At 43.0% G+C, this 17,201-nt stretch overlaps 1 protein-coding gene across 1 annotated transcript; it reads left to right on the plus strand.

The window, feature by feature from the left end:
• The first annotated feature begins 59 nt into the window (after nucleotides 1-59).
• On the plus strand, nucleotides 60-16,369 carry LOC118082509 (GDNF-inducible zinc finger protein 1). The gene is made up of 6 exons (XM_035110137.2): nucleotides 60-237; nucleotides 5,640-7,015; nucleotides 9,075-9,169; nucleotides 9,682-9,849; nucleotides 12,208-12,365; nucleotides 13,314-16,369. The coding sequence occupies exons 1-6, from the start codon at nucleotides 79-81 to the stop codon at nucleotides 13,662-13,664; spliced, it is 2,307 nt and encodes a 768-aa protein (XP_034966028.2). The 5' UTR covers nucleotides 60-78; the 3' UTR covers nucleotides 13,665-16,369.
• Nucleotides 16,370-17,201: the final 832 nt, after the last annotated feature.

The following is a 17,201-nucleotide window of genomic DNA, read 5'->3' on the forward strand; positions in this document are numbered from 1 at the left end:
GCCTCCTCCTTCTGCCCCATCTCCCAACGAGGCATTCAAAGGCCTTTTTTTTTTTGAGCGAACGCCAACCAACCAGAGATGTCCCCGCCTCATCCCTCCGCGGTGCTCCGCGCAAAGCCTTCCCCCCGGCAACCGCGTCCGCTTCCACTTCCCTTCCCCCCGCCTCGCGTTCCCCCTCGCTCCGCCTCCTCTCGGCGTCGCCCTGACCCGCCGTGGAAGATGGCGCTGAGCTGCCAGGTTGGTGCCTGTCGGGCTGGTGGGCGGTGGAGAAAGACTTTGAACCCGGCCTGCCGACGTGGGGAGGGGTGGTCCCTAGGGGAGAAGGAGGGGGCGGCAGCAGCACATCCCCGTGGGGAGCGAGGGAGGGATTGTGGGTGACTGGTGGGGTGGGGGGAGGAAGTGAAGTGTTGACCCCCCCCAACCGACCGACCCCGTCCGTGTGGGATGCTTCAAAGGGGTCTGAAGGCAGGGCTTAGCTATGGTGGGTGGGGTGGCCGGGGGTAGGGTTTGGGGGCACGACCCCAGGGTGACTATAGGGTGCGTTGCAAGGGAAGGGGTGGGGGGCCAGGTGAGCCATGGGGAGGGGAGGGTGGTGGTGGTTTGGCCAGGTAGCGTGTTGCCCAAGGGGGAGGCCGGGGATCTGAGGATCGGGGAAAGACCGGGTATCCATCAACTTGAAAGGTAGCTTTCTTATATGGTTATCGTTTATACCCCGGCTCTCCCCCCCCCCCCCCCCCGGCGCAACTCGAGGCAGGTCACAGATTTTTTAAAAAATTATGCACCTCTAAGAAAATAGGAAAAACGGGAATTGAAAGACCATGAAGCATGGTATTTCTAAGGGAATCGATTTTGCTATTTGTTTGTACAGCGTCAGGTGGGAACACTGTTGGAAACTCAGATAAATAAGCTAAGCACCGAACGGCACCTCAAACCTAGGTTACGGTAGCCACAATGGTATGTCTACGTGCCATTTCCCCACCACCCACGGAGTTTATTATGATGATTATTTTATTTCTATGCCGTTTTGTATTTTAAAGAAAAAAACTCAAAAGCTGTTTGCAGTGCATTGAAAGGTCAGATAAAACAATCCAGAGTATAACAAATTCAAGGAAAATATTTGAGATCCTTCTCTTAAGTGACATTTTGCTTTCCCCATATTTATTTACCCCTTAATTTATATGGCTGCCCCTTAGCAGAAGTACTCTAGGAAGCCAGTGTGGTGTAGTGGTTTGAGTGTCAGACTAGGTCCTGGGAGATCAAATCCCCACTCAGTCATGAAGCTCACTTTGGGCCAGTCACAGTATCTTAACCTACTTCACAGGGTCCTTGTAGGGATTAACTGAGGAATACATTTGCTGTCTGGCTAATTTCTAACATTGGGTGGAAAATCCTGTACAGTAGTAAATAGGAAGCTATCAGGATGGGGGGGGGGGGAGATATTCAAATGTTGACTAAGGGCAGGGAGAGATTTAGTTAGAATTTTGTGCTGTGCATAAGCAGATTTTGTCACTGCTCGTATGTTCAACTTTAGTAGTTATCAGTGTCAGCTCCAGCCTGCCTTATCTAGAACACAGGAGCTGAAACAGTTTTCCTTAGATGACTGGTGGTCTCCAAGATCTATTCAGCTGGTCTGCGGAAAGGTTGTGGAACAGTTGGGAATATCTGTACTTGGCTCTGCACTGATTTCTCCCCTATTTGACCAGGGTCTGGTTTTAAAACATTTTTTCATAATGGCTTTGACTATGGTACTGGTGGCTGAAGGAATATGCTTTATATTTCTTTATCCATCACATTAGAAAGGCAAGACTACAATTATTAAAATATAAGCTGAGCTAGGTGTGTGCTTTTATTTATAGAACAAAAAATGTTTATTAAGCAGTTCACTGAACCCCCCCCCCCCTTTCTAGTGTTCTGTGGAAAAAATAAGCTCATGGTCCACCAATCTAGAGAAAACTTTGCCTCCTTTTAATAGCCACAATGCTTTCATTTGTGCAGTCTCAACGACATATCCTTCAGAGTGTGAACATGGCTCTGTGATCTTCATTTTTTGTCATTTAAGAAACACCCAGACTGGTTTGGACAAAATTACAGGAGGTATAAGTATCTTGATCAATCACCCCACCCCAGGATACAAATAAAGATGGAATGAATTATTTGATTCTTAGTTTGGTGCACTAGATATTCTAACAGAACCGCTGTCCAGAGATTGGGGGGGGGGGGAGTACCATTGAGATTGTCAAGACAAAAATACATGATTGATCATTTATGTGGGTTGCTAAGGCACCGTACAAGGTAGCATTTGCTAGGTGCTTTGCTTTATTTCTTAAGCCAAGGTGTGCATTGCATGTGTCTTGCTTTACCATGTCAGGAACACTGAAGTTCCCTCATTGCTGCATCTCAGGACTTCTTGGCTGTCTGACTGTCCCACTGTGTTTTTGGCCAAAGAAGACCACACATTGATCTGATTTCTACAATGGTTAGAAAAGAGGTGATGGGGGAGGGGTTAATGATGTCTCCTTTGTTACTGGTGACTCATTCTTTGTTAGGCAGCCTGTTAAGCAGCTCTTCCCCCAACAGCTGATGTATCATGCTGGCTTCATATCAGCCCTACAGATAACTTTTGCTGGTATGACCAGCTTCTTTACTCAAGACGTAGTCATTTCTTTGAATAGGGAATTGGTGTGTGGTTGACACAGTAACACCGATGTAAAACTGACAGCTGAAAAAGCGTGCTAGAAGCATGAAGTCAATTAAAAGCGAAATATAAGTTCAGCTGAAAGTTTTATTATTATTATTATTATTATTATTATTATTATTATTATTTATTAGCAGATTTATACCCATCCCTTCTGATGCCTTTACATTGCTCAGGGCAACTAACAGCAAACCAATAAAAACAAAATCATCCTAAAAGCTAACAACATGCAGTTATTGCATGCTCTAAATTGTACCTTTATTTAGCCTTTTTCTGTGCTTCCGAACATAATATTGATGCTTTTTTCATTCTACTGGATGTGCTTGTATTGGAGCAGAAGTTAAAATGTGGCTCATCTCTATTGCTTGCTGATATTTTTGCTAAGAATATAGGAGGGGCTTATTGGGATGTTTTTTGTTGCTGCCTCCTGTATAATGTTACGAGGCTCCATCCATAGTTCTTCAGGCACTCTGTCCACCAAATCTAAATCCTTAAACCTGTTCCTCACTTCCACTGTGTATTCATAAGGGATTTGATTTAGAGTGTGTCTTACTGGCCCAGTGGTTTTTCCTACTTCCTTCAGTTAAGCTGGAATTTTGCTATAAGAAGCTGATGATCTGAGCCACAGTCAGCTCCAGGTCTTGTTTTTGCTGACTGTATAGAGCTTCTCCATCTTTGGCTGCAGAGAATATAATCAATCTGATTTCAATGCTGCCCATCTGGTGATGTCCATGTGTAGAGTCGTCTCTTGTGTTGTTGGAAAAGAGTGTTTGTGATGACCAGCTTGTTCTCTTGAGAGAACTCTATTAGCCTTTGCCCTGCTTTGTTTTGAACTCCAAGGCCTAACTTGCCAGTTGTTCCTTTTACGGTATCTCTTGACTCCCTACTTTAGCATTCCAATCCCCTATAATGAGACGAACATCCTTCTTTGGTGTCATTTCTAGAAGGTGTTGTAAGTCTTCATAGAATTGGTCAATTTCCGTTTCTTCAGCACCAGTGCATAAACTTGGATTACTGTGATGTTAAAAGGTCTACCTTGGATTTGTATTGAGATCATTCTATCATTTTTGAGATTGCATCCCAGTACCGCTTTCACCACTCTTTGGTTGACTATGAGGGCCACTCCATTTCTTTTACGGGATTCTTGCCCACAGTAGTAGATATGATGGTCATCTGAACTGAATTCACCCATTCCTGTCCATTTTAGTTCACTGATGCCCAGGATGTCAATATTTATTCTTGCCATCTCATTTTTGACCACATCCCAGTAGCATGTTGGACGCCTTCCGACCTGAGGGGCTCATCTTCCAGCGTCGTAACTTTTGTATGCCTGTTGTCTTTGTCCATGGAGTTTTCTTGGCAGGGAAACTGGAGTGGCTTGCCAGTTCCTGCTCCAGGTGGATCACATTTAGTCCAAACTCTCCACTATGACATGTCCATCTTGGGTGGCCCTGCACGGCATAGCTCATAGCTTCTCTGAGTTATTCAAGCCCCTTCACCATGACAAGGCAATGATCCATGAAGGAGGAACAGAGATTAGTTATATGTTAATTATTTAGAGATCCCAAGTAAGTGGTCTTGATTTGTAAATATAAAATGCATCGGTGGACTAAGATTGTAATGTATTTTTAACAGATTAGCAAGTCTGAAATCCCTGCATTAATTGCTTTATATTAAAAATGTATAAATTGTACTTTATCCAGAAATGAATAACACAGACGTAACAATGCAGCAAAAGCAGAGGGATAAAGCTAGCCAACCATCTAAAAACATAATAATCTAAAATGCCTTGGCACATAAAAAAGTTTTTGCCTGGCGCTGAAACCAATATTGCATTGGTGCTATGTGTCCTTCCCATGGGAGGGTATTCCATAGTTGGCATTCCACTGCAGAGAAGTTAGTGGAGTGAATTCTCAGTGGAAGGCTGTGCTGTTTTCTCTTCTGCTTAATGTTGGGTTTTTGCAGGAGAAGTGGGGCACTGTTGGAGCTTTCTTTGCAATAGAAAAGGTGTTTCTTACATTCACAGAATGGGGAAGCAAGGAGAGGTTCTTTCGCTTCTGCTCATTGGCTTTTGCATGAAGCACCTGCACTAGAGAGCAATTGGAAGGGGAAGGGAAACCCGGCATAAGAGTAAAACCACCTTCTCCTTCCCCAGGTTCTCTGCATGGGCCGCAGAACTCTCCAAAGCGAGGAGTCAGTGGCTAACAAGTAAAATCTGAATTTATGGACCCTTGCTAAAGGATCAGAAAAAAAACTGAATGCCTTTCCTTTAAAAAATATATAAGAGGCTAAAATATTACTATTTTTCATTAACAGGAACCTTGGGGGGGGGGGGTTGGGTGGAAAAGGCAGAAAGCTTCCCCCACCCTTCTAGATGTTACCTAGTTAAGAAATACAGTCAAACCTTGGTTGTCAAACGTAATCCGCTCCAGAAGACCATTGGACTTCCGAAATGTTCGAAAACTGAAAGCGGAAGCCTCAATACAATAGGGAAACTAAAAACGGAAGCCGCATCAGACGTTCGGTTTCCCAAAATCTTTCGAAAACCAGAGCAGTTACTTCTGGGTTTTCAGCATTTGGGAGCCAGAACGTATGATAACGGAGGCGTTTGGGAACCAAGGTTTGACTGAATTACTGAAGCTCGTCGTGTTTTTATGTAAACTGCTTATGTATTATAGTAAGTAGTATAACATGTAAATAAAACAGAACTAACTAAATAAAAAAGCTGCCTATTATGCCAACATTTTTGAACACTTGCTATTAATGAAAAATGCTAGATCCACGCAGTCTAGCTTACAGTAATGGAGAGAGTTCTGTGTTCTGTATAGTTTTTACAGAGCAGGATTATTTTGTCATTTAAATGATAATTAGGGTATTCATTTCCCATTACCTTCGATATCCTTTTTCCCAGCAGGCAATTAACATGCGGTTATGTTCTTCATAGGTTTCAGAAAGGAAGAAGATGCACAGTAATGCTGTTCTCTTGGAATCTAAATCCTCGCCCCTCAACCTTCTAAATGAAATGCAGCAGCTGCGTCTCCTAGGACACCTTTGTGATGTGACTGTCAGCGTGGAATATCAAGGGGTCAAGGCAGACTTTGTTGCTCATAAAGCTGTCCTGGCAGCAACTAGCAAGTTTTTTAAAGAGGTGTTTCTCAATGAAAAGTGCATGGATGGACTAAGGACAAATGTACTCTTGAACGAGGTCCAGGTAGCGGACTTTGCATCTTTTCTTGAGTTTGTGTATACTGCCAGGGTAGAGGTAGAAGAAGATCGGGTTCAACGCATGCTGGAAATGGCCGAGAAGCTAAAGTGCTTGGATTTGTCGGAAACCTGCTTTCAGCTGAAGAAGCAGATGCTCGAATCGGTGTTGTTGGAGTTGCAGAATTTTTCCGAGTCGCAGGATGCGGCAGAGGACAGCGGTTCCCAGCCAGGCAACTTGCTTGAGCCGAGGGCGGTCGCTGAGACGCCGGGCGACAACACAGACCATGTTGCAAATTCTCCCCTCGGCAGACCCAGGGATGACGAGGGCCTCGAGGCTCCCGCTGCTAAATTAAAGGAGAAGCTAGATAAGAAGAAAGAAGCCCTGAAGACGTCCTGCGCCAAGATCAGGAGGGCCAGCGGAAGACTTGCTGGAAGGAAGGTGTTTGTGGAGATCCCCAAGAAAAAGTACACGAGGCGCTTGCGAGAGCAGCAAAAGTACGCGGAGGCCGTTGCTGAGGAGAGTAGGCTCTGCAAAGACCACAGCATCCATAAGGAAGGGGAGAAGAAAGAAGAAGAAGAGGAGGAGAAAGAACAAGTGGTTAGCGTTGTGAAATCTGAAAGCAAAGGGTGCGATGGTACCGACGACCTGGAGGAAAATGTGACTAAATTGGAGGACGATAAAAAGAACCGCGGCGGCAACTTCACCTGCAGCACCTGCGAGAGAGAGTTCCTGTATGAGAAGAGCTTTCTGAAGCACATCAGGCACAGCCACGGGATCGCAGCCGAAGTTATTTACCGTTGCGAAACCTGCAGCCAGACTTTTGCCAACCGGTGCAACCTCAAAAGCCACGAGCGCCACGTCCACAGCAGCGAGCGCCACTTCCCTTGCGAGCTCTGTGGTAAGAAGTTCAAGAGGAAGAAGGACGTCAAGAGGCACATTCTGCAGGTTCATGAGGGTGGTGGGGAGCGACATCACTGCCTACAATGTGGAAAGGGTTTGAGCTCCAAAACGGCCTTGAGGCTTCATGAAAGGACACATACAGGCGACAAGCCTTATGGGTGCACAGAGTGTGAGGCTAAGTTTTCTCAGCCTTCGGCACTTAAAACACACATGAGGTATGAACACACTTAACTGGCCTTATTAGTTAAATCTCTGGGCAAAGAAAAGAAAAGGTAGCGTTCCCCCAAGGCGGCTTGCCAGTGGTCAAATAAGAAAGCAGGGTTTTATGAGTAGCGTTTACTCGTAAAATGTTTGGTAGTGTTTGTTCTTTCCTTTTGAAGAAAAAGTTTGAGACTGCCGTGCAGATGGCACCAAATCACAGGCTCAGACTCCTCTTGAATTGCCTTTAAAAGAGCTGGGAGTGAATTGAAGCCTTTAGAGGAGAATTGGGGGAGATGATAGTCTTGATTTCATCACACCGATGCTCAGAATTGTAGTTAAAACAAGTGGCAAAAAAGACTTCAAACAATCCAGTCTGACTTTTGCCAGTGAATTTGGATAAAACACATTACAGTGCTTCATGATATGAGTCCTTGGGAATAATAATGCTAACTAGAATGCTTTCTACCTCTACATATAGAGCATTCAAATTCAATGGGAGGTGGCAAGTTCTGAGAACTGAAATTAAATTCTGCAGTCATTGTTTCAAGTGTTAGTTGAGTACAAACAGTAGCATAATCCTTTGGTTCCAGACAGTTTCTCCCACTCATCTTCTGAAACTTTTTGCGATACGTTTGACAGCAGAACTTCATTGATTTTGATGGGTCAGTTTGCCCCGTGAAAAATTCAACGACATGTGTGTTTTTCAGCTGTCAATATCATGGGCAAATATTTTCTCTTGATGAAAGCCGAAAGCTCTTCTGAAACTTCCCCAGGGCTAATTTCAATGCCCTGCATCATCAAGGAGAGAGCCACAGGGACCTTTGCGGTCTCAAATCTCCGGTAATAGAAGTGGCACTTCTTTGCTAGACAAGGACTTTGAATTCTTGGATTCTATATAGCCACTCTTTAAATAGGCCCCCTGCTTTAGTGGTTAATATTGTTGACTAGATGGGCTTTCACTGCTTTCAATTCTCCCCACTGTGGAACAGCTTTTGAAACCTGCAGAGTGAGGAACTGAGTCCTTCCCTATGACTTACCTTTCTTTTTAGATAGAACCTGCTGTAAAATATCTTGTGTGGGGGGGGGGTAGAGAGTCTCTATAAAACACAGAAAAGAAACTATGGGCTTGCAGGGCCCCTAGATGCTTCAGGTTCAATTCTTAGGGGTAGAATTCATGTTTTGATTAGGAGGGTGAAGCTCCTTCGTTGTTATCATGCAACAGTAATATTCTTAGTGGTATGTTTTGTAAAAGCTGTTATGGGCTTGTAGAGGGAGGGTGATCTCTAGCCCATCTTTTAGTATGTTGAAGAATTATGCTGCCACCTTGAGGAGCCAGGAATATCAACCATTGTAGAGCAGTGTTTGGTCCCAGCAAGCCGGGGGGGGGGGGACACAAGGTGTGCAGGTAAAGACACAGCTTGTGCTTAATTTTATATGTGTTAGTGTTTTAAACTGAGGGAATGGAATCCAAAAGGTAACTGTTCTAAGGCTTCCATAAGCAAAACATCTCTCTCCTCTGCACATACATGCACACACAGTTTTGAAAGCCAAAATATTTGTGATCCAGGAAACACTTCTGGATCCCTCTCCCCGCCCCGGAGGATCCAAATTTACTGGAAAAACATTGTTGTTCCTGTTGATCTAAGATTGCAGGTGGCTTTACACAGAACAAGAAAAAAAATGCATTCTTTAGTACAAATAAGTACAAATAGTATCTGAAAAATACAGCTTTTTTCCTTTTAGTTCTAATTTAAAGCATCTTATTTTTTTTATTCTGCTTTTATTTTACCTTACTTGCCATTGCCTTGCTATTATTACTGCTAGCTAGGCTCAAAAGACAGCAAACATGCAGGCGACTGCTTCTGTTCAGCTGGGAGCCCCATACACGAGCATATGCTGTGCACTTGGCTTTCGGGGGACAGAGGAGAGAGAAAAAGTCCCATCCATGGATAGGCAAAGACAACCTCAAGAAAGAAAGTGCCCACCCCTGGTTACTGCTTAGTTAAGAAGCAGATCAAGTTACTATGATGAAGTGCTGTAGTTGTGTTGATTTGTATTATTTTCTCATTTCAGAATCCATACTGGTGAAAAGCCTTTCGTTTGTAGCGATTGTGGAGCAAAATTCACGCAGAATCACATGCTTATCTATCATAAAAGATGCCACACAGGTATAAAAGTATTTTTGGTTTTGGTTTTGCTTTGTACTGTTCTCTTTCACTCAGCGTGTCTGATTTCCTGTACATTTGAGAGTTTGGCCACATTGATCCCAAAGATCAAGTAATTTGGGACAGGTGTTCTGTTTCTGTCTTTGCTCCAAAGCAGGCATCTCCAAACTGCGGCCCTCCAGATGTTTTGGCCTACAACTTCCATGATCCCTAGCTAACAGGACCAGTGGTCGGGGAAGATGGGAATTGTAGTCCAAAACATCTGGAGGGCCGAAGTTTGGGGATGCCTGCTCCAAAGCGTTGCAGGTTTATCCTGTGATGCTGCACTGGTGCCAATGATTGCTGTACCATCCCCTTTTGGTAATTATTGTCGGACCAATAGCAGTTAAAAAGAGGTGAGGGGGAGAGTTAAAACTGCCAATGCACTGTTTGGTTGAAGTGTATCTTGGCTCTCTCAGTCCATATCCTTGTTTAGTGCCTTAAAATAACCTCTTCCCCTTTATTGTGTCCTCTAGGGGAACGGCCTTTCATGTGTGAAACGTGTGGGAAGAGCTTTGCCTCTAAGGAGTATCTGAAACACCACAACCGAATCCACACGGGGTCCAAGCCATTTAAATGCGAAGTTTGCTTCCGAACGTTTGCACAGAGGAATTCATTGTATCAGCACATAAAAGTTCATACAGGTAGGAAGGCAAAAGGGTCGAGCTGAGGGCAGGAGGGAGAGCCTCCCGTTTGCAAAATTTTGGTATGAACTAAAGAAGAGAGGCTCTTACCAGTTCATGGCATTCAAACATTTAGTTTCGCTGGTGATTCTGTTTTATAAAACATAGGGCAAAAGCTGATTCGAGAAAGGATTTTAATAGATCTCTTCCGCTCAGATTTGTTTTTTGGTCAGGTGTTTCATCGCTAAGGAGACCTTGCTAACTCCCCGCAACATTAGTAATCCTGTCACTAAACTCTGTTTGCTCCAGTTAGTTTGCCATGTTTAGCTTTGACTTCCCCACCCAATTCTTTCCTGAGGAAATTTTACTCTTTGGCACAGCACCTTAAAGTATATTACCGGGGGTGGAGGTGACCTGAAAATGGGCATTTCCCACCATTGTCCCTGCACTCTGGAATGCCCACCCCTCTGCCATATGTGATACCTCATGCAGCAGTTGTTCCAGGTGTCTTCTAAAGACATATCTTTTCCCCCAAGCTTTTCCTAACCTGTAAAATACTGGAAACTGTTTTTACGGAATTACAGTGGTACCTCGGAAGTCGAACAGAATCTGTTCCGGAAGTCTGTTGGACTTCCAAAACATTTGGAAACCAAGGTGCAGCTTCCGATTGGCTGCAGGAAGCTCCTGCAGCCAATCAGAAGCTGCGGAAGTCGCGTCAGACGTTCAGGTTCCAAAGAACGTTTGAAAACTGGAACATTCACTCCCGGGTTTGCAGCGTTCGGGATCCAAGATACTACTGTACTGTTTTTCAAAATACAGACATAAAGACAGTGAAACAGTGTCTCTCTCTTTAGGATATTGTATTTTTGTGTACCACTTTTAAAAATATTAAGTAGTTCAGAAATGCTTCCGATTACATAATTGTGCTTTCTGATAATTCCTCTGCTCTGATCAGCGTAAGGACATCCAAGTTTCTGTGGCTCTGTTTGCCAGGTCGCCAGCCTGGTGGAAGGTTTCTGCTTTAGCCATGCCCATGCCATGTTATTCTTGGGCCTTTCCTAAGCAAGGCTTCCGTGTCAGCGTCTAATTAGAAACAAAAGAAAAAAGAAAAGAAGGAAATTGGTATCTCCTTGTTCAGATCCTACATAAACCAGCTTCAGCCTCTTCCAAAGTGCCTTGCAGACTTGAATTCATTTCATGTTTTTGAGGACTGTTGTTCCTTCCTGGGGAAACCTGCCTGCTCCAGTGACTTATACGTTGGCCTTGGACCTGTACTTCCTGGGTTTAAAATCCCACGTCTGGGAGTTCCTGAGGCCACATTGAAACCCTCTATGTCAGGTCTTCATCTTTACAATACAAATAATTGTGAACAACCTCCGTGGGTAGAGGGAAGGTGTTGTGTTGCATGTTCCTAATGCACTTTCAATTATGATTAGTACCAATAATTGTTTCCACCATAATGACCTTTTAGTTGGTCTTTCCTATTCTCAGCTTAAGCCTTTTGCTTGTTTTCACATTCCATCTCCTTCTTTCTTTTCCCTCCAGGTTAATATTAATATTTCTCTGCTTTTGTTTTCTCTTCACTTGCTACATTTTCCTCTTGGCTTTCAGTTTAAGATTTCTTTTATCTACTTTCAAATGTATTCCTTCTCTACCTCCTGTTTATTTTTCATCTCTGATTTTTCCATTTTGTCTCCTGTTGGTTGTTAAGCCCTCTATTCCATGTTGTGCTTTTTTTTCTTTATTGTTCCTTAACTATGGAACTCTCTACTAGCTAATGTTTGTGTAGTTCATTCTCCTCCTTTTTTAAAAGCACAGCATACTAATTTATCTTAGCAGGCCTATGCTTAATCATTCTTGACCTCTAAATTTCTAGCATTATTTTTTAGCTTAAATTAGATAAATTAAATTAGCCCCTGCTCAGTGGGGCTTGTCGTCCTATGGTTTTGAACAATACTTAGTTCCCACAGGCACTTCACAAATAAAGTATAATAATGCCGTTCATTTTACAAATGTATCTGAAAGTAATTTCTGCTGGAGGACAGAATAACTGTCTGTTTGGTGTAGATAGATTTAAAAAACAAAGTATGATTGATTCCAGAAAGGCTTTTTATTAATACAGTATATAAGCATGAAAGCATTTTATCCCATTTTCAGTTCAGTGTTAAGTTGGGAATACACAATTGAAGTTCATGACACCATTCCTATCATCAGAAGTTCTGACTTGTAGTCTTGAGGTCATTGTATTCTGGCTGATCTTAAGTTGTATTTGGTGTTCCTTAGTGGTTTCTTCCTTCACTTGGTTGCTGTCAAAGTCTGCAAGAGCAGCCCTTTTGCATGCAGTCAAATAGCAATAGTAACCACGTGCTCTGCTTATAGGTGAGCGTCCCTACTGTTGTGATCAGTGCGGCAAACAGTTCACCCAGCTCAATGCCCTCCAACGCCATCATCGGATTCACACAGGGGAGAAACCGTTCATGTGCAACGCTTGTGGTCGGACATTTACTGACAAATCTACTCTTCGGCGGCACACCTCTGTAAGGAATTTTTTTGATTTTCTGTTTCCTAACAAGCCACATAACTTAAGGGCGCGGCAGGTTTGGCCCTCCAGATGTTGCTGACTACAACTCCCATCATCCCAGGCTGTTGGGTCATGCTGGCTGCAGCTGGTGAACGGTTGAGTCCTACAACACCTGGAAGGCCAGAGTTTCTCTATCCCCAATGTAAATGGTGTAGTTACTGGTAGAGGTGGAAAACATTGTGTAAACCCCACATAGCATGGCTCCACCTGAAGTTGAAGCATTGAATTAGACTCACCTTATACCCTTTTTAAAATGCTGGCTCTTTGGGGGGGGCAGTTGGGTTGTTGTTTTTGTTTTAATTTTATGTATCCGGTCTTGAAAGATCTACATTGGCTCCCAGTACGTTTCCGAGCACAGTTCAAAGTGTCGGTGCTGACCTTTAAAGCCCTAAACGGCCTCGGTCCAGTATACCTGAAGGAGCGTCTCCACCCCCATCGTTCTGCCCAGACACTGAGGTCCAGTACCGAGGGCCTTCTGACGGTTCCCTCGTTGTGAGAAGCCAAGTTGCAGGGAACCAGGCAGAGGGCCTTCTCGGTGGTGGCACCTGCCCTGTGGAACGCCCTCCCATCAGATGTCAAAGAGAAAAACAGCTACCAGATTTTTAGAAGACATCTGAAGGCAGCCCTGTTTAGGGAGGCTTTTAATGTTTAATTGTTTTATTTCATTTTTCTGTTGTAAGCCGCCCAGAGTGGCTGGGGAAACCCAGCCAGACGGGCGGGGTATAAATAATAAATTATTATTATATTATATATTTGATATTTTATGTGAACTGCCCTGAGACCTTTGGCTATAGGGTGGTATAGAAATTAAATAAATAATAAGAAGAATTCAGAACAAATTGAAGGTGCTGTATGTAATGTGTGCCAGTGGTGAATTTGCATGCTTGTGGTTTTTCTTTCCCAGATTCATGATAAAAACACACCTTGGAAGTCTTTCCTTGTAGTTGTTGAAGGAGCTTCTAAGAATGATGAGGATCATAAAACAGAGGCAGACTATAACGTGACTCGTTCCAAAATATCCGAGAAGCTGCTGTCGTTCTCTGAAAATGGGCACTATCAGAGTCTGACGGCTATCCAAGGAAATATGACGGCGCTGCATGAAAATGGCTCATCCACAGTAACAGACTGCAAATCAAAGGGCGCTTCGGGGTCTCCAGAAACCGCCGTAGCTACAACTTTGCATGATCTCACAGTGTTGCACACCCAAACCGACTCATTTCAGCCTCCACTTTACACCTTGGTGACTATAGAATAGCACTTGCTACAAAGAAGAAAACTCTAGCTGGGGATAATCTCTGAAATACTGTAGTACACAGTATCCATTATCCATGTAAAGAAGAAGAAAGGGTTACTACATGGATGATCTTAATATCCTGGATTCTCAAAACCATTACTTTTTGAGTTGTCTTTCAACTGAAGGATTATCTCCCATCCCGTTTGTTAAAGAGAAAATTATTCTCCCTTTTGTATGCTGTCTCTGTAATTTTGAAGTAGATTTCAGATTACAGAGTCAGTGGGAAAAAGGGAAGGTTCACCGCTGTTTTAATCCAGATTTTTCCTTTCCTTCAGCAGAATGGTTTACTTGGAGAGATTGTTTTCCCTCTGAAAGGAGACTCGTTCTGTGCTGGTGGTGTTTAAAATCTCTTAATCGACGCTGATTTTACATTGTATGGAAACTAACGTGAGATCATATAGCGCAATCTCTGTGGGCCCAATATGAAATGCAGTTTTAATAAATTGCTGCTGCTGCTGTTGTTTTTAAACATTGGGGCATGCCTGACCCTGCTCTTTCAAGCTCTTGAATAAGTTAATTTGGTAAATGTTTGGAAAACCCGGTTTGTAAAAGTGCTGGAGCTCCACTGCAGTTCATATGCTAAATCCGTACTTTTATCAGATAGATTGTTCTACACAACTTGGTAGTGGATTTCAGAGTGGCGTTACTGGATTTTGTTCAGAATTTGTGGAGGGATTTCACAAGCTTTTTAAAAAAATACTCTATGGTCCAAACTTCCTCCTAAGTACCTGGCACTCGGTGAACCTTTTCTCTGTACTCCTTCCTGTCTCCTCAGTCCCACCTACAAACTCGCTGTCTTTTAATGGTCTCAACAGTCCGTTCTGTCACATGCGCGCGTACCCAAGCCACATGCGCATCTTCAGCTTCTGTTACAAAAATACCATTTCCATACATTCCCTGTACAGATAGGACCTTCACTAAATTGCTCTTCATTGCCCAGAGGACCTTAGTATTCTTCCCAGCCTCTTGTGATCCCAGTGCCCCACATATGGGAGTTGTGTGCTGGCCACGAGACAAGAAGTTCTGTCACGTTATAAATTTAATTGGCAGCATACTTCTAAAACAAATTGCTCCAAAGTAATGAATGCAGGACTGCAGGCCATCTGTTGTGGCTCCCCACTCCTCTTCCCCTTTGTGCTACAGCTGGTAAAATCTTCTTTGTTCAGGTTTCTGGCAACGGTTTCATTATCTGGGTGAGTACACTTCTTGCTTTTGTACTCGCTAGAATGTTTGTCCCAAAGGCTACAGAATGTACTGGGAAATTAAAATTATAACCTGAATTGGCATTCAGGGGAATGGCTAGCAGTCATTTAAAAGCTCATTGAGATTTCCAAGCTCAGCTTCTAAAGGTTTTGCAAAATGTGTTTTGCATGAAAAGAGAGTTAGCGGACATACCGTAGTTGGAAGTTGAAGCGAAGCAACTGCCAAAATTTTAAGAAATGCGTGTTTCTTTTTAAATGTTGATTTCCTTGTCATAGGGCTGAAGGAGGAGAATACTTAATTTGTTTTTGCTAAAAACGCATCAATACTGTGCCTTCCTGCTTTTAAATTCAGGAAAAATGAAGTGCCAAATGCAAAACTTATTTACGTTCCGACATTCCACTGGATTCCAGCAGAACTTGCTAGTGCAACTATTAGGAGTAATTGTAATTTATGAATATGTCACCCAGCTCACTAAAGCACTGGCTAATGGGATCTGTTTTTCAACCCCTCTTTCTGTCCTGAGATAAAATCAAGTTCAGTGTGTTTTAGCTTAGACAGTGTTATAACCGGACATGGTTTTATAAAACACAACTGAGAATGTTAACTACTTCTTTCAAACGGCTGTGATTTCACTCTCTTTAACTTTATAAGATTCATTTTGATGCATTTTTCCTTTTCAAGAAGTGATTGCAATGGTTAATTAAGCGTGCACATTCCCTGCTCTGGCTTAATTGCAGGATCGGCCCTGCACCCATTCACAATACTAGCATATGACTGAGTGTGCGCATAGTACTGTTATTTCCAAAGGAAGAGACATGTTTCAGAAAAGTAATCCAAGTATGTAACAGCAAATTATTTTCTCAAGGTAATGATGGACTCAGTTTATCAGTGTAAAGTGCTTTGGGTCACATCTGATCCTTTTCATCTTGCTGTATGTTTTGGCAAAGTATACTCTGGATTCACGCTTGGACTTTTCTAAAGCTCCCCCCCCCCCTTCATTCAAAAAATGAATGATGTTTGTTCAAAATCACTCAGAGGAGGAAAACAATCTTGGCTAACTTTGGTACAAGTATCACAAACAGATAACTTAGGATCCTGCTTTCATATTTTACTTGTTGAAAGGCAATGCAATAAAAGATCAGTCCAACTATGTATCAGTTTTGTTTTGTTTGTGAAACCCCTTAGTAGGAGTTTGTTACCATTTACTCCTTGTTTATTTTAATTCATTAAAAGGGGTCTTTTTTTAGAAAGACTGGAAGAGCTTCTATTTAAATATTTATTTTGTAATCCATGTGGCTCCATTTTGACATTAGAATTTTAACGACCAATTACAAAGAATTTGTAGTAAATATTTAAATCCTTATGTTAGTAAATATAGGTAGGGATTTTTATTTTTACTCTACGGAGATGTGAAAGTGGGTTCACTTGTATGAACTGGTAAACCCCATTAAAAGATTTTTTTTTCAAATAGTACTATCTTTGTTGTGACTCTTTTGGGGAGAGAAAACACACTTTACTTGAAGACTGCAGAGTTCTATCATGATATCTACTGTGATCCAGAGGAGTGAGCAATGTTTGTGCAGGATAAGGTAGGTATTTAACTGATTTATTTCAGCCCCATTAAGATACATAAATACATAACGCAGTATATATAGGTGTGCGGGACCAGGATGAAACATCAATATGGATTAGCTAAACTGCAGACCTTTCCAAACTGTGTCACAACACGTTAGTGTGCCGGCTGCAGTGTGTAGGTGTGTTGCACAAACACTCCTCAAGCTCCTACCGGGGCTGGAAAAGGCCTAGTTTAACTTCCGGTTTGCTAGTAAAACTGAATTACTGTGTTGCGTAATGTCCAAAAAGTTAACTGGAAAAGTTTGTAAAGCTCCAAGCTAAAGGTTAAAGAGTAATCCTAAACATCTGTACCAGTTCTACAAGGTCTTACCTATTCAAGCATCGCAATGGGGTGAGCTCCCGTTGCTCGGTCCCGGCTCCTGCCAACCTAGCAGTTCGAAAGCACGTCAAAGTGCAAGTAGATAAATAGGTACCGCTCCGGTGGGAAGGTAAACGGCGTTTCTGTGTGCTGCTCTGGTTCACCAGAAACGGCTTAGTCATGCTGGCCACAGGACCTGGAAGCATAGCTGCCAAGTACCCCGTTTTCTCAAGGAAAACCCCGATTTTACTTACCTTTTCCCGGTGGTCCCCCATATCACTTCGTCTCCCGTTTTTCTCCGTTATTTTCTCCTGCCGGCGGCCATTTTTTTTCTTTCGGATTTGCCCTTCTATGGGCACCAA

Source organism: Zootoca vivipara, chromosome 3, assembly GCF_963506605.1.
Source record: "Zootoca vivipara chromosome 3, rZooViv1.1, whole genome shotgun sequence".
NCBI classification, from domain to species: domain Eukaryota; kingdom Metazoa; phylum Chordata; class Lepidosauria; order Squamata; family Lacertidae; genus Zootoca; species Zootoca vivipara.